The 16,467-nt window shown below is 44.3% G+C and overlaps 1 protein-coding gene across 1 annotated transcript in view; it reads right to left on the bottom strand.

Annotated features, from left to right (window-relative positions):
• Nucleotides 1–12,962: 12,962 nt before the first annotated feature.
• STARD7 (StAR related lipid transfer domain containing 7) overlaps nt 12,963–16,467 on the bottom strand; it is a 27,988-nt gene continuing 24,483 nt past the window's right edge. Inside the window, exon 8 of the mRNA XM_058683208.1 lies at nt 12,963–16,423. Within this exon, the coding sequence (XP_058539191.1) occupies nt 16,239–16,423 (185 nt within the window). The 3' untranslated portion in view covers nt 12,963–16,238. The remainder of the gene's footprint in view (nt 16,424–16,467) is intronic.

The following is a 16,467-nucleotide window of genomic DNA, read 5'->3' as shown; positions in this document are numbered from 1 at the left end:
GTCTCCAGACCTCCCCTACCCGATGCACGGAGTCCCGCCCTTCTCAGCCATCCGGCAGCAGGGCAGAGCCACGTGACCCACTCCAGCCAATGAAATGTCACTTCCGGTCTGGGGTGCTGAAAAGGCCTGTGGGCTTTTCCAGTCTTGCTCTGTCCCTCCGGCCTTCCGACGGGGAGGACGTCCTGTTCTGCGGGCAGTGCAACAACACGAGGGAGGTCTGTGAGCCAGCCCCGAACCTCTGTTAACGTGTCCGGTGGTAGGCATGGTAGGGCGGCAGTGTACCGTAACCCAGCTCTCCGGCTTCGCGCGGCAGTCTGCCTTGGCTGGAAAGCCCCACGTTTGTTTCTACTGGGACAAACCCACTCTCTGCGGCCCTGCCCCTCCGCCCCCCAGCTCCCATGTCACATCTATTAAACCCCTCTGCTTCCTGTCACCCACCACCGTCTGGGGCCTGAGCTTCTCCTCAGCCTTCAGACGATTAGTCATGTACATCCTGTTCGCCCTCCTCCTGGGGATCCTCGACAGTGAGGGGTTCTCTCCTATCTGGCCTGAGGGCCAGCACCTTGGAGACAGCCCCACATGGAAGGGCAGCCGTTACCGGCCCTAACTCTGACTGCCGCCATCAGTCAGTCTACCCTGGTCTGTGCAAACTCCAACAAGGGTGGAGGGGGTGGAAGAAACCCCTCCTATTACATTTGGGCACTGTCACTGACCACACATTTGGCTTCCTGGTCGTTTTTTCATTTATTATAACCTAAGCATGTCCCCATGTCTCAAGCACCTACCCACAAGAACCAAAGACACTTGCTTCTGTCCACAGCACTTCCTGGCTTACTGTAGCTACTCTTCCTGCCCCCTGCCAAGTCCTGAACCCCCTTCCTTTTTTGTCCTTCCAAACCTGACACCTGGGGGAAAAAACCTAATGGCTCAATCCAGCGCTCAGCTTTGGTAGCTAACTGCTGCTGGAGAAAACCACCATAATGGGTCCTTCTCTGCTCCTCTCTCCCACTCGTGGGTCCCCTGATCCTTGTGCCCCTCTCCCACTCCTTGGCAGCCTAGCTTCTGTGCTAGCTACGCTTAGAACATAAAACTGGTAAACCAGATGGCCAAAGCAAGGTTTGATCCCTACCTCACACCACCTACATAATGGAGTAGATATCTAAATATACAAAGTTAAACTATAAAGCTAAGAGATAAGCATGTGGGAGGGCATCTTTTTTACCTTGAGGGAATAAAGATTTTAAAAGCACAGATTATAGTTGAAAAAGTGGGTTTGACTACATAAAAAGTAAAGATCTCAGCTCAATAAACAACATCAAAGATAGTACTAGATGAGTGATAAATTGGAAGAAAATGTTTGCAGTGTCTAAAACTGACAACAGTTATTGCATATATATTATCTTTTGTTTCATAAATAAACTATTAAAAATCCTAATTCAGGGGCGCCTGGGTGGCTCAGTCGGTTAAGCATCTGACTTCGGCTCAGGTCATGATCTCGTGGTCCATGAGTTCGAGCCCCGCATCGGGCTCTGTGCTGACAGCTCAGAACCTGGAGCCTGTTTTGGATTCTGTGTCTCCCTCTCTTTCTGACCCTCCCCCGTTCATGCTCTGTCTCTCCCTGTCTCAAAAATAAATAAACGTTAAAAAAAATTTTTTTTAAATCCTAATTTAGCATATACAAGGAAATTTTGCAAATCAAGAAAAAAAATAGAGAATTTATACAGAAATGGAGATAGCCATAATAGGCAATCCATATAAGGGAAATCTAAATGTTTAATAAGTATATAGAGAAATCTTAAACTCCCTAGCAATTAGATAATTCAAAAATAAAACTATGAGATATCCCTTTACACCATCCAGATTAGCAAAATTAAAAATAAAATTAAAAATCAGAGGTGCCTGGGTGGCTCAGTTGGTTGAACATCTAACTCTTGATTTCAGCTCAGGTCATGGAATTGAGCCCCATGTCAGGCTCCACACTGAGCATGGAGCCTGCTTAAGACTCTCTCTCTCTCTCTCTCTCTCTCTCTCTCTCTCTCTCTCCCTCTGCTCCTTTTCCCTTGCTTGCACACACACGCGCACACACACACACTCTCTCTCCCTCTCTTTCTCAAAAAATAAAATAGATAAAATAATTAAAAATAAATAAAACAGATAATACCAAGTGCTGGCAAAGATGTACGGAAAGAAACATGGCAGTATTTAGTCAAAACAGTATACTTCATTGGCAAAATCTCTGTATCCTCACTCTTAAAGAAAAGCACAAAAGATAAAAACCAAAAAAACCTTCCCTGTAAGAAGTGTGGGAAAGGGTAGAATAGGGCAAGGAGGGAAAAAGGTAGGGAAGAAGAGGAATGATACTCCCATTCTGCCTCATATGAAATACAAAATAATCTGCAGTGAGGAGATATATGTAATAATATAGAACAAGGAATAACTGGAAATATCCTCAACATTAAATGTGAATCTTACCTCATACCATATATAAAAATTAACTTGCACAGATCATGAACCTAAATGTAAAACCTAAAATTATAAAGTGTCTAGAAGAAAACATAGGAGAAAATCTTTGCATCCTTGAGTTGGGCAAAGATTTCTTAGAACACAAAAGCACAAAATATAAAAGAAAAAAATTAATAAGTTGGACTTCATCAAAATTATAAACGTGTGCTCTTTGAAAGATACCATTAAAAAAAAAAAGGCAAGCCACAGTGAGAACATATTCCCAACACATGTATCAGACAAAGTACTTGTACCTAAAATATACAAATATGTTGGGGCGCCTGGGTGGCTCAGTCGGTTAAGCGTCCGACTTCGGCTCAGGTCACGATCTCGCGGTCCGTGAGTTCGAGCCCCGCGTCGGGCTCTGTGCTGACCGCTCGGAGCCTGGGGCCTGTTTCAGATTCTGTGTCTCCCTCTCTCTCTGACCCTCCCTGTTCATGCTCTGTCTCTCCCTGTCTCAAAAATAAATAAACGTTAGGGGCGCCTGGGTGGCGCAGTCGGTTGAGCGTCCGACTTCAGCCAGGTCACGATCTCGCGGTCTGTGAGTTCGAGCCCCGCGTCAGGCTCTGGGCTGATGGCTCGGAGCCTGGAGCCTGTTTCCGATTCTGTGTCTCCCTCTCTCTCTGCCCCTCCCCCGTTCATGCTCAGTCTCTCTCTGTCCCAAAAAATAAATAAAAAACGTTGAAAAAAAAAAATTTAAAAAAAAAAATAAAAAAAAAAATAAATAAACGTTAAAAAAAAATTAAAAAATAAAATAAAATAAAATATCCAAATATGCAACTCAACAATAAAATGATAAATAATCCAATTTTTAAGTGAGCAAAGGTATTGAATAGACATTCTTCCAAAAAAAGATAAAAAATGGCCAATAAACACATGAAAAGATGCCCAAACCATTACTCATTGGGGAAGTGCAAATCAAAACCACAGTAAAATACCAGTTCCCATCCACTGAGATGGCTAGAATGAAAAAAACAGTAACAAGTGTTGAAGACGTGCAGAAATTGCAATCCTTGTAAGTTGCTAGTGCGAATGTAAAAATTGCAGCTGCTTTGGAAAACAGTGTGGTAGTAACTCAAAAAGCTAAACAGAGTTATCATATGACCCATCAATTCCAGTCCTAGGTGCACAATCAAGAGAATTATTTAAACATATGTCCCTACAAAAACTTAAACATGAATGTTCGTAATGGAATTATTCATAACAGCCAAAAAAGTAGAAAAAAACTCAAACGTTAAGCAAATGATAAATGGATAAACAAAATGTGGTATATCCATGCCGTGGAATAGTATTCAATCATATAAAGGAATGAAGTACTGATTACATATGGCATGGGTGAACCTTGAAAACATTATGCTAAGTGAAAGAAGCCCGTCAAAAGGACCACATATAGGGCACCTGAGTGGCCCAGTCAGTTAAGCGTCTGACTCTTGCTTTCAGCTCAGGTCATGATCTCATGGTTCATGGGTTTGAGCCCCATGTTGGGCTCTGTGCTGACAGCATGGAGCCTGCTTGCAATTCTCTCTCCCCCTCTCTCTCTGCCCTTCCCCTACTCACTCTCTCTCTCTCTGTTCTCACTCAAAATAAATAAACTTAAAAAAAAAAAAAAAAAAGACCACACACTGTATGGCTCCATTTACATCAAATGTTCCATAGGGACAAAAAATAGATTAGGGGTGGCCAGGGACTAGGGAGAGGGACGGGCGATTGCTGATGGGTCTGGGGATTCGGTGGGGTGGGCCATAAAAGTGCTTGGAATTAGAGAGTGATAATGGTTGCACAACTTTGTGAATATGTTAGAAACCACTGACTGTACTCTTTGATGGGGTGAATTTTATGGTGTATGAATTGTATGCAACTCAATATTTTAAAAGAGAAAAAAAATAAGGGGCGCCTGGGTGGCGCAGTCGGTTAAGCGTCCGACTTCAGCCAGGTCACGATCTCGCGGTCCGTGAGTTCGAGCCCGCGTCGGGCTCTGGGCTGATGGCTCGGAGCCTGGAGCCTGTTTCCGATTCTGTGTCTCCCTCTCTCTCTGCCCCTCCCCCGTTCATGCTCTGTCTCTCTCTGTCCCAAAAATAAATAAAAAACGTTGAAAAAAAATTTTTTTGAAAAAAAAAATAAAAAAATAAAAAAATAAAAGAGAAAAAAATAAGATTCTTACACTGTAAAAACTCTTACAGTGTAATAAGAACACAAACAACCTAATAAAATTGAACAAAAGATTTCAAATGACACTTCATAGGAGATTTATGAATGCCAATAAACACAAAAATGCTAAACATCATTAGTCATTAGGGACATGCAAATTAAAAGGCTAATGAGCAAGAACATGGATAGACTTAGAGGGTATTATGCTAAGTAAAGTAAGTCAGATAGAGAAAGACAAATATCGAATGATTTTTATATGTAGAATCTAAAAACCAACACAAACGAACAAACAAAACAAAACAGGAACAGACTCATAGACACAGGAAAAAAACTGGTAGTTACCAGAATGAGGAGGTGTGGGGAGCAGGCAAAATAGTGATGGGTATTAAAAGTTACAAACTTTCGGGGCGCCTGGGTGGCGCAGTCGGTTAAGCCTCCGACTTCAGCCAGGTCACGATCTCGCGGTCCGTGAGTTCGAGCCCCGCGTCAGGCTCTGGGCTGATGGCTCGGAGCCTGGAGCCTGTTTCCGATTCTGTGTCTCCCTCTCTCTCTGCCCCTCCCCCGTTCATGCTCTGTCTCTCTCTGTCCCAAAAATAAATTAAAAAAAACGTTGGAAAAAAAAAATTAAAAAAAAAAAAAAAAAAAAGTTACAAACTTTCAGTTATAAAATAAGTAAGTCATGGGGATATAACGTAGAGCATAGGTAATATTGTCAATAATATTGTGATAACTTTATGTGGTCGGTAGACTGTGGGGATCATTCTATAATATATAAAAATCATCAAATCACTATGACCTACACCTGAAACTCACAGGATGTATGTCAATTATACTTCAATTTTCAAAAAGGATGAGAAGACACCATAACATGTCTTGGCAGTAAGACGGAACAACTGAAACTCTCATTCACTGCTGGTGGGAATGCAAAATGTCACCACCACTTCGGAAAACAGTTTGGCAGTTACTTAAAAATGTTTGAACACACAGCCACCACATGACTCAGCCATTCCATCCTAGGTATTTACTTAAAAAACAAAAGCAAACCTCAAAAACATAGTCACACAAAGGCTTGTACATAAATGTTTATAGCAGCCCTATTTGTAGTAACCCAGATCTGGGAACAATCCAAATGTCTCTCAACAGGTGAATGAATTAACAAACTGTGGTATATCCATGCTGTGGAATAACAATTAGCAATAGAAAGCGAGGAACTATTAAAAAATGCGATGTAGAGGGGCGCCTGGGTGATTAAGTCGGTTAAGCAACTGACTTCGCTCAGGTCATGATCTCGCGGTTCATGGATTCAAGCCCCGCCCTGGGCTCTGTGCTGACAGCGCAGAGCCTGGAGCCTGCTTCGGATTGTGTTTCCCGGTCTCTCTGCCCCTCCCCTGCTCGCTCTCTGTCTCTCTCTCTCAGAAATAAACATTTAAAAATGTTTTTAAAAATGCAATGTGGACCAATCGAGGATCATTATGCTGAATGAAAGAAGCCATGGGGAAAAGGACATACCGTACGACACCATTTATATAAAATCCTGGAATATGTGAGCTATTTGATGGAGAAAGCAGATTAGTGGTTACCTGGAGACAGGGCTAGAGGCACAAAGGAATTTTATAAACGATGGAATGATGATGAAATATTCATTATTTTACTTGTGATGATGGGGTCACAGGTATACACACACACACCAAACACACACACACACCAAAATTGATTAGATCATGCATTTTAAATACATGCCATTAGGGGCGCCTGGGTGGCTCAGTCGGTTAAGCGTCCGACTTCGGCTCAGGTCATGATCTCACGGTCCGTGAGTTCGAGCCCCGCCTTGGGCTCTGTGCTGACTGCTCAGAGCCTGGAGCCTGTTTCAGATTCTGTGTCTCCCTCTCTCTCTCTGGCCCTCCCCCGTTCATGCTCTGTCTCTCTCTGTCTCAAAAATAAATAAACGTTAAAAAATTTTTTTTAAAAAATACATGCCATTAACTGTACTTTGATTACACATCAACAAGTTAGGAGAATAAACTACATAAAGAAACAAAAACAAACCCAGGTAGATGTCAGACTGAAAACGCCCGTTACCTTTTGCGCCCACCTGAAACCCCACTTCAACAACAATTAAAGGAAGCAAAATTTAAGGCAAACCCCACACAGTCAAGGAGAAAGAGGAACAACAGGAAAAACGTTTTGGGAACTGGAAAGCAGGTGCGCAAAATGGTACATGGCTTAGGGGAAACAAAAAATTGAATTCCTAGTCAGTAGTGGGGACAAGTGACAAACCCACTTACACAGCAGAATCCGCGAAAGGCTCAGAATAAGTGGGACACCGAGCGGAGCAAAGCGAGGGCCTAGAATAAGAAGCAGCTGAAGGTCCGTGTGAAACACAGCCAGCCCACCCCACAATGAAGTTCATAGCCAGCTGCCGACACTCACACGCTCACAACCCCCCAGACTGAGTTTCTTAATATGAACTCAAACCAATGGCTTTTAGCCACTCAAGGAACGCCTCTATTATTCAGGAGAAGGACAGTCCATCCTTGGACATTCCCAAGCGGAAGGGGAAGGGAGATCTCTGGGAGATCTCTCCTGCCCAGCCGTCTCCTGGGAGGAGAAGCCGTTAATACCTGCTCTGGCTGAATATCAAGAGACCACAGTCGGCAGAGGGGGGGCGGGGGTGTGAATTTGCGATCAAAACACAACAAAGCAAATGAGAAACCAAGTACTCACTCCAGGCAAAAATAAAGAGGTGTGCAAGAAAGAATCAGAGACTGCTTCTGATTCTGTGTCTCCCTCTCTCTGCCCCACCCCTACTCATGCTCTCTCTCTCTCTCTCAAAAATAAATAAACATTTAAAAAAAAAAAAAAAGACACTGATTCTCTGGGATATGAGGATTACAAATAATTTTTCTTTATAGTTTTGTGAGTAAAATAAATGTTTTAACTTTTTCACCGCACAATTATTACTTCAGGAAACAAAAGAATATGAAGGCAAAATCAAGAATTTTCTCACTGGTGAATCAGCATGACACTGGAGCGTAGGTTCCAGACTGTGGGCGGGTCTCGGGAATGGAGTTTCCGCTTCATCCCCACACAGAGCTGACACTCCTTTGGTCCTCCATGTTGGACTGCTTAATTCTGTCTAGTTCAATGTCGACTCCCCAGCTGCTTCACAAATCGTTTGAAAGTCATCAGGCACATAGTGGGTCTTCAATAATTCCTTGCTACATATCACCACACCGTGCCTTCTTTCGCAGGCACAGAAATACAGCAAAGAATTATAACAGGATGAAACTAATACAACATTGTATGTTATCACTGTAATTAAAAGAAAAACTATTTTTTTTAAGTTTATTTATTTTTGAGAGAGAGAGAGAGCACAAGTTGGGGAGGGGCTGAGAGAGAGGAGACAGAGAATCTCAAGCAGGCTCTGCCCTGTCAGCATGGAGCCCGATGCCGGGCTCCAACTCACAAATGGTGAGCTCATGACCTAAGCCAAAGTCAAGAGTTAGACACTTAACTGACTGAGCCACCCAGGCGCCTCTAACATAAAAACTTAGGAAAGGAAAGGAAAGGAAAGGAAAGGGAAGGGAAGGGAAGGGAAGGGAAGGGAAGGGAAGGGAAGGGAAGGGAAGGGAAGGGAAGGGAAGGGAAGGGAAGGGAAGGGAAGGGAAGGGAAGGGAAGGGAAGGGAAGGGAAGGAAAGGAAAAAGAAAAGAAAAGAGGTGCCTGGGTGGCTCAGTCGGTTAAGCATCTGACTCTGGATCTCAGCTCAGGTCATGAGCTCAAGGTTCGTGAGTTCAAGCCCCGCATCAGGCTCTGTGCTCACAGCAAGGAGCCTGCCTGGGATTCTGTCTCCTTCTCTCTGCCCCTCCCCTAGTGTTCTCTCTCTCTCTCTCTCTCTCTCTCTCAAAATAAATAAATACACTAAAAAGAATTTTTTTTTTAAAGAAAAGAAAAGAATTATAACAGGAAATGCAGGAATTATAACAGGAGGACAGGGTCCTCTGCTTAGCCCATCAGTTCTGGCTGGCGCCGGAGGTCAGCACCTAACTCCTTAGAGCGGGGGCTGGACTGGCCACAGGCTGTCAGGGAAGAAGCAGCAAATCAAAGCCACTGCCTCTTTATCCCCACCTCTCTCTCCTTCCCTTGCACAAACCCTTGGTCACTAGGCAGCGAGCCTATGAATCTCCCACTGGCCCTCAGCCTCGTCTTCCCAACTTATTATATACACCCACACAGGTTGTGGTCATCCGACCTACTTCCTCTCTCATTTATTCATAGGTCTTGATGTCCATCAAAGCTTTGAGGGAGGGGGAGTGGTGCCCAAATAGACCCACATTGAACTGTTGGCTTTTATGAGATGTAAAATCCTTCCAGCAGCCAAGGGCAAACAGAGAAGAGGCTCCCAGCAGGCGGTGCAGCCCTGCCCCCTGCTGCTCCCACGCTGAAGCTGCAGGACAGGTGACCCTGCCCAGGCTGGGGAGTCTTTCTGGACTCCATACAGGGCCATTTCTTTTGAAAAGTCATTCTTACATTGAGTTCTCTGTAATTTACCCTTGTTAGAGATTAAATTGTTTCCCCTCAGAATTCATATGTTGAAGTCCTAGCCCCCAGACCACAGAATGTGACCTTATATTTGAAAACAGTGCCATTGCAGATGTAATTAATTAGGTTAAGAGGTGGTTACACTAGGGGCACCTGGACGGCTTAGTCGGTACAGCACGTGACTCTAGATCTCAGGGTGGTGAGTTTGAGCCCCGTGTCGGGGGTAGAGTTTACTTAAAAAGAAAAAGAATAAAAAAAAAAGGTTGGGGCTCCTGGGTGGCTCAGTCAGTTAAACGTCCAACTTCGGGTCAGGTCATGATCTTGTGGTTCCTGAGTTCAAGCCCCACGTCAGGCTCTATGCTGTCAGCATGGAACCTGTTCTGGATCCTCTGTCCCCCTCTCTTTGCCCCTCCCCCTATTGTGTGCTCGTTCATGCGTGCACTCTCTCTCCCTCAAAAATAATAAACATTTAAATAAAACATTTTTAAAAAATGTTTATTTATTATTTTTGAGGCACAGAAATACAGGCACAGAAATAATAAACATTTTTAAAAAACATTTTTTTAAATGTTTATTTATTATTTTTGAGGGAGAGAGAGAGAGAGACAGGACGTGAGTGAGGGAGGGGCAGAGAGAGAGGGGCACACAGAATCTAAAGCAGGCTCCAGACTCTGAGCTGTCAGCCCAGAGCCCAATCCGGGTCTCGAACCCACGAGCTGTGAGATCATGACCTGAGCTGAAGTCGGACGCTTAACCAACTGAGCCACCCAGGGGTCCCCTCAATAAACATTTTTTTTAAACAGGTTAAAAAAAGAGATGAGGTTTTACTTGAACAGAGAGGGCCTCTAATCCGATATGACTGGTTCCTTGCAAAAAGGGAAATCTGGACACAGACACACGCACACAAGGAGAACACTGCGAACCTGAAGGCAAAGATTGGGGTGTCGCGTCTACAAGCCACGGAACACCACAGGCTGCCGCCAAGCACCAGAAGCTGAGAGAGAGGCCTGGAACGGACTCTCCCTCCCAGCCCTCAGAAGGGACCAACCCTGCTGAGACCTCGATCTTGGACTTCCGGCCTGCAAATCTGTGACAGCCCATTTCTGTTGGTCAAGCCACTCAGCTTGCGGTTGTTATGGCAGCCCTAGCAAACCAGAATTATCTACTGGCATTTTTGCAGTAGACTCTGGATCCAGAGTCTTTGAAGTGCCACACTGAAAGTTGTGGGCGAGGATGTTTCAACTGTAATTTGGCGAACCCTGTCAGTTGCCCCCATCTCCTCTCTCTCCGTTTTCCTCAGCAAAATTACCTCTGAATTTTAACTGGGCATATGGAGGCTCCAAGGAGCAACTACTCCTCCTCAACAGCTGGGTGTGGTCTTTTGACGAAGTTCTGGCTACTGGTCTATAAGCGGAAATGGTGTGGCATTCTGGGAAGCGTCCTCAAGGGAAGGGACATTCTCTTTCCCCCTCCCCGCCTTCCCACCAGCAAAACACAGACATGGCGGCTGGTGGGAGAGCAGGAACCCACCCAGGCAGTGACTCAACAGGTAATGAGCAGACACAGTCCCGGTCCTCAGGGTGCTCACCTGCCGGGGAACAGAGTCAGGTCCAGTCCTGGGCGCCACATTTCAGGGAAAACAGTCACACAAATATAACACGATGCTTGGGTCTCACCCTCAGAGATTCAGATGTAACAATGTACCGTTCTCATGTTGAAGGTGGGACAAGACAGCAGGAGCCTGGGTCTGGAACTACCAGCCCTGGACTATGTTCACAAGAGAACATTGTTAGTTTGGTTTCAGCCATATGGTGGGTTTCTGTCCCTGAAGGCTTAACATAATCCTAACGCACACACATAGCAGAGTCTTAAGATCACCATAAAATGCATAAACCGTAAAAACATCAATATTAGTACTTTCAAACACCCACCCTACCTTTTTAGGGGTGGTCAGGCTCTTTAAAAGTGGATGCTAGAGTTAGGTCATTTCTAAGTTATCTGAAAAAAAATTTTAAGTGCACTTGCGGAACAGAATCAGCCATTAGGTTATTGAAAGTAACTGACAGTGTGTGGCCTGGGTTTCTTTTGCAACGATGCTCTGTCAAGTATCCACTGAGCTTTGTAGGAACAAATACATTGTACATTAAGATCACTTCCAGGGGCACCTGGCTGGCTCAGTCAGTGGAGCCTGCAACTCTTCATCCTGGGGTTGTGACTTCGAGCCCCAGAGCCCACGTTGGGTGTAGAGATTACTTTAAATATAAAATCTTAAAAAAAAAAAAAAAAAAAAAATCCCTTCCATCCACGTGCCGTAATTTTTAACTCTTTCAAGTTTATGAGAAATCAGAATTCTCAGATTTTATGAAGAGTACTTTCATTGTTAAAGGAAAATTTCCAGACTCCTGTGCTCCCATGCTGAGCAGAGACTGGCTACTTTGGAACTATTTTTAGAAAATGCTACCCTAAGATGTCCCCAAGAATACCACCCCTATCCCTTTATTAACCCATATGTCATTGTAAAGTGGTATATATTGTTAGGTTTCCAAGATAGAAATTTCATTTATGCTTCTTTTTGAGAGAGGGTGCGAGAGACAGCATGCACACACATGGGGGAAGGGCAGAGAGAGAAAGAATCCCAAGCAGGCTCCACACTGTCATCGCGGAGCCCAAGGCGGGGCTCAAACCCATGAAACGAGAGCTCGTGACCTGAGCCAAAATCAAGTCACTCACTCCAATATTTATGCTTCTGATACTTCCAGAAAGAGCATCACCAAACAATTACCAATTGGATGGTGGAACTACGGGGTAAGGGGGAGGCTTAAGCCATGTAAAAGTTAACAAGAGCGGATAAAAAGAAAGCCTATGATCCAGGTTCCAAAAGAAGTCAGCCACCCTGGGAAGGAATCAAGCAGGACAGTATTTATGAGAAACCAAGTGTGAAGACATGCTGCTGGAGGGGTCTTTGGAGAGGTCAAAGCTAGGTCTGCATCCTGGCTCTGTCACTTCCTGTGTAACCTTGAGCAAGAAGATTCCTTAACCTCTGATGCCATTTCCTTGCTTATACGACAAGGATAGCTACATACTCACAGGGCTGTGGTAGGATTGAGATCTTGCATGAATGCATGAAGCATGGTATCCGGCACCGTGAGTGCTCAATAATGGTGGCTATTATTAGCTGATCCCAAGCCCAACCTAAACCAACAGTGTGACAAGACTGGTGACAAGTTAATGACACCTTTGCCTGGATTAGAAGTGTGCAGATCAAGGGAGATTGCAGCCTATTTTTAATCCTTCTGATTGCTTTAACATTCCATACTTACACCCTCAGCAATTGATGTAATTGGTCTGGGGTGAGATCCTGGCACGGAGTTTTCAAAGCTCGAGTTTGAGAACCACTGCACTACATCTGAAGCACCCAGAAAGCTACATTACAAACGGCAGGCTACCGTTGACTTAGCTACTTGGCTATTGACTAACACAACACTCGATATTTAACTGGATCCTGGATTTGAGGGAGGTACTGTTAAGTCACTGGGGGGGGGGGGGGGGGGGGGGGACAACTGGGGAAATTTTAATATGGAGTGAGTTATTAGATATTACATTCTCTGTGCTACTGGTTAGTGTGATTACAAAGAACATCACTGTAAAAAAAAAAAAAAAAAAAAAAGGAAACTCAAGTTAGGGGTGAAATATGGTGATGTTTGAAACTTATTTTCAAATGGTCATGAAAACTTCTACTCAGACTACCAGAACAAAATACCATAGACCGGGTAGCTTAAACAACAGAACTTTATTTCTTACAGTTATGCAGGTTAAAAGTCCAAGCTCAAGATGCTGGCCAATCCTGTTCCCGGTGAGAACACTCTCCCCTGGCTTGCCAGGCTACCTTGTTGTCTGCACAACGGTGGAAGGGGAGAACGAGCAAACCTTTGGGGTCTCTTCTCATAAGGGGACAGATCCGTTCATGGAGGGTTCCACCCTCATGACCTCATCTCATTCAAATCACCTCCCAAAGGCCCCATTTCCAATACTATCACATTGGGCATAAGGACTTTCAGCATGTGAATTTTAGGGAGACAGTTCAGTCCACAGCAAAGTGTATTTATATATAAAGACAAAGCACACACCATAATAAGTTAACAACCAGCAAAGGTAGGGGGAGGGCATACAAAGTTTTATTATTTTTCAATTTTTCAAACATTTTCATAATAAAGAGTTGGAAGGATTTTTGAAGCTGCTAGCAACAGAAAACCTGGGGAAGGGTAAAGGTCACATGAGCACTGTCTTCAAGAATGTGAAGTACTATCCCATGGAAATGTTTTCCTTGTGTTGTTCCAAAGACAGGGCTTGACCCACTGATCCTGGTAGACGCTGAGGTGGCACATTTAGTCTCAACATAAAGGACTTCCTGAAAGCTAGAACTGTCCAACAATGGAAATGTTGCTTTCTGTAAGAACTCAAATGCTTCTCAGTGGAAGTGTTAATGCAGAATCTGGAGAACGATGTCAAGGATGCCACGTGTAGGGGGCCTCTGCAGCAGGGCGGAGGCCAGAGTCACCAACTCTCCAAACTGATTATAAAAACACATGTGCACCCATAAGCATACAACACCTAACAAGTAGTGTACAAGCAGGGATGGCTTTCCAGTGATTATCTCCGAACAATTTGGAGAAAAGAGCCTTAATGGTTCAGGTGTACATTTGTGTTCACGTAGTGTTTCCCACAGGCAGAATCACACATAAACTCAAAATTCAGGTTATGCTCTTAAGTGTCTCCGATCTATCCATCGCCTTGCAAGAAATTTACACTCTAGCAGAACTGCTTGTGTGACCCTACTTCCCACCAGGCCAAGTGGGGTTTGAACTCACCACCCTCCCTCTCCAGCCAAAGTCTCGGTCTGCCTCCCGCACTAGACCTGGCTTCCTCAAATCCTTTCCTCCTTTCCTTGCTCCCTCCCAAGTTTCACTGTCAGCAAAGCTCAAACACTGTTTCCTCAGGTTGATCCTTCCTTAAAAGCAAAGGAGATGGTGAGTAGATTAAGACAACCAAGTGGAAATAGGTGGTTTGTTTTCATTTGCCAAACTGGCTACCTGGAAAGGGCTCATAATCAAGGCAAGGTGGTTAGCTCTGTGTTAGCCCCTACCCAGACCACACCTTGCTGCTTCCATGTGCCAACCCTAAGTAGAAACACTCCAACTTTCTGATCAGGAAGAAACCATAAGCCCAATATACAAGATTTCCCACCACATGTCCAAAGACAAACACTCTTGTACCAATCTTTATGTATTTATTCACACATTTGATAAAAATGTCACAGTTAGAAGTGAAGTCATTACAATGACATAAGTAACTGTACAGACTGACCCCAAGTATAGGGTCAAGTTGCCAAAAATAGGAACATGAGCAACACGTAGCTCCTTAACACCTGTGCACTCACACACTCTTAACCACACCACCATCCATGCCCCAACAATCACAGGCGCTAAGTTCAGACATAGCCCAGGGAGCTTTTCCCTGGCTTCTGTGAAGTCCTGGGGATGAGAAGAGAGAAATGATCAATGAAAAGAAGCTGGAGATACTCAACACATCTCTCTGTTCTGCCAATGACTCAGAGAAGGCAAGACATGAAACACGGGGGCAGTTATTTCCTTGGCACAAAACTTAACAGGCAACAAAAATGTCCAGAGGTTTGAGTCAATCTGAGGCTTAGATCCCCTTTCAACAACACAAAAGGGTAGCCAAGTAGGAAAAAAGGGGAAAATCCAGCCGTTTAAATTCTACGGAAAAAAGAGAAGGGAGTATTTAAAACTTGATCCCTATTCTGTCAGATTGCAGCAGGACCATAAGCAAAATCAGCCAGGCCAAACTGATACATCTGATTGTGACTTTACCCAAACAGTGTAGTTTTGCTTTCGTTTTAACTCTGAAAAGAGGAGGAAAAACTTTGCAGAGGAAGAAAAGGGTCACATGAACCACATCCCCATTATATTAGTATTTGGGGCAAGATTACATCTAATTCTTCACACAGCTTGTCTACAGCTCTGAGAGCTCCAAGAGAGTGGCCCAACCCCCATTCCTCTGCCTTTAGCCTTCCAAGATGGACAAGTCCTCAGCATCCAGTCAAACCTGAAGTGTGAAAAATAATGCCTGAATCAAAATGGTGTTTTCTATACAGTAGGACTATGGAGAAATCCTACTCAAGTTCCCAATTCCTACGTTTTTTGACACAAAGGTTAAAAAAACAAAAAACAAAAAACAAAACAAAAAAAACCCCAAACCTAAAGTGTGATATTTTGAGCATCACCACTGACCCTATCAAAACACTGATGACACAGAAAGCTACCATCTGAAAGGATTCATTTCCCAGTGTTCTTGATAAACGGACTAAGGAAGGAGGCGATGATCCAAATTAATATAGTGCATGAATAGAGAAGAACTGGTCAATGCAAAGGAAACTGCTTTGGGGGGTGGCGAGTCAATGGGGTGGTATTTGGGAGGCAGAAATTCCTTGGTACAAACTTGATGTCCCTAAAGATAGAAGCAGGGTGAGGACAAGGCACTTACACTGCCAAGCAATAGTTCACATCCATTCAACACTAGGACTGTTACCAAGAGCACTCCCAATGACCCCTCATTGAAGACTCAACTGGCCAACTGTACTTTCCAGCTGGACCTTCAGAACTGAAGGAAATCCCAAGCGCCGCAGAACCGATGGTGAGAACTGGAATGTTGGCAGAGGAAACTACTCAGGAAGCGAAAAGAAGTTGTCCCCTTCTGGCCTGAGGTGAGAGGTTTGTTCCAGATTAGCTCAATGAAATACTGAATTTCAAAATGCTTGGCCTGAGAATATGACAACGCCCTCATGGATGATTCCTCCTGTTTTGATAAAGAGCAATAAGGGCTCTGAATGAAATCGGACACCAGTTATTGAGTTATCCTGCACTGGTGGTTACAGCAGACGCTTTCTAATACGTGTCCCCATTCTGTAGCAGATAAGGAACTGAGACAGGGCTAAAAGCAGCCTGTCCCTTCTTATCCCAAAACCCTTCAAGCGTACTCGATCCGGGCAGGGCCACAACTACCCTCATTTTTCCGCTCTGAAGACGGGGTGGTAGCCTTGGCTTCACTACCCGTTTCCAGAGGCTTAGATGAGATATAGTCCTTTACTTTGATCTCCATGTTCTTGGCTTTCAGAGTGGCCATGTGCAGCTTCTCCAGGAAATCTGGCATGCCTGGTGGGAGAGAGGAAAATCTGGGTAGGCTGAAATACAAACCG

Source organism: Neofelis nebulosa, chromosome 9 (assembly GCF_028018385.1).
Source record: "Neofelis nebulosa isolate mNeoNeb1 chromosome 9, mNeoNeb1.pri, whole genome shotgun sequence".
Lineage (NCBI taxonomy): Eukaryota > Metazoa > Chordata > Mammalia > Carnivora > Felidae > Neofelis > Neofelis nebulosa.
The sequence above is the reverse complement of the archived record's forward strand: the minus strand, read 5'-3'. Positions and strand labels throughout refer to the sequence as shown.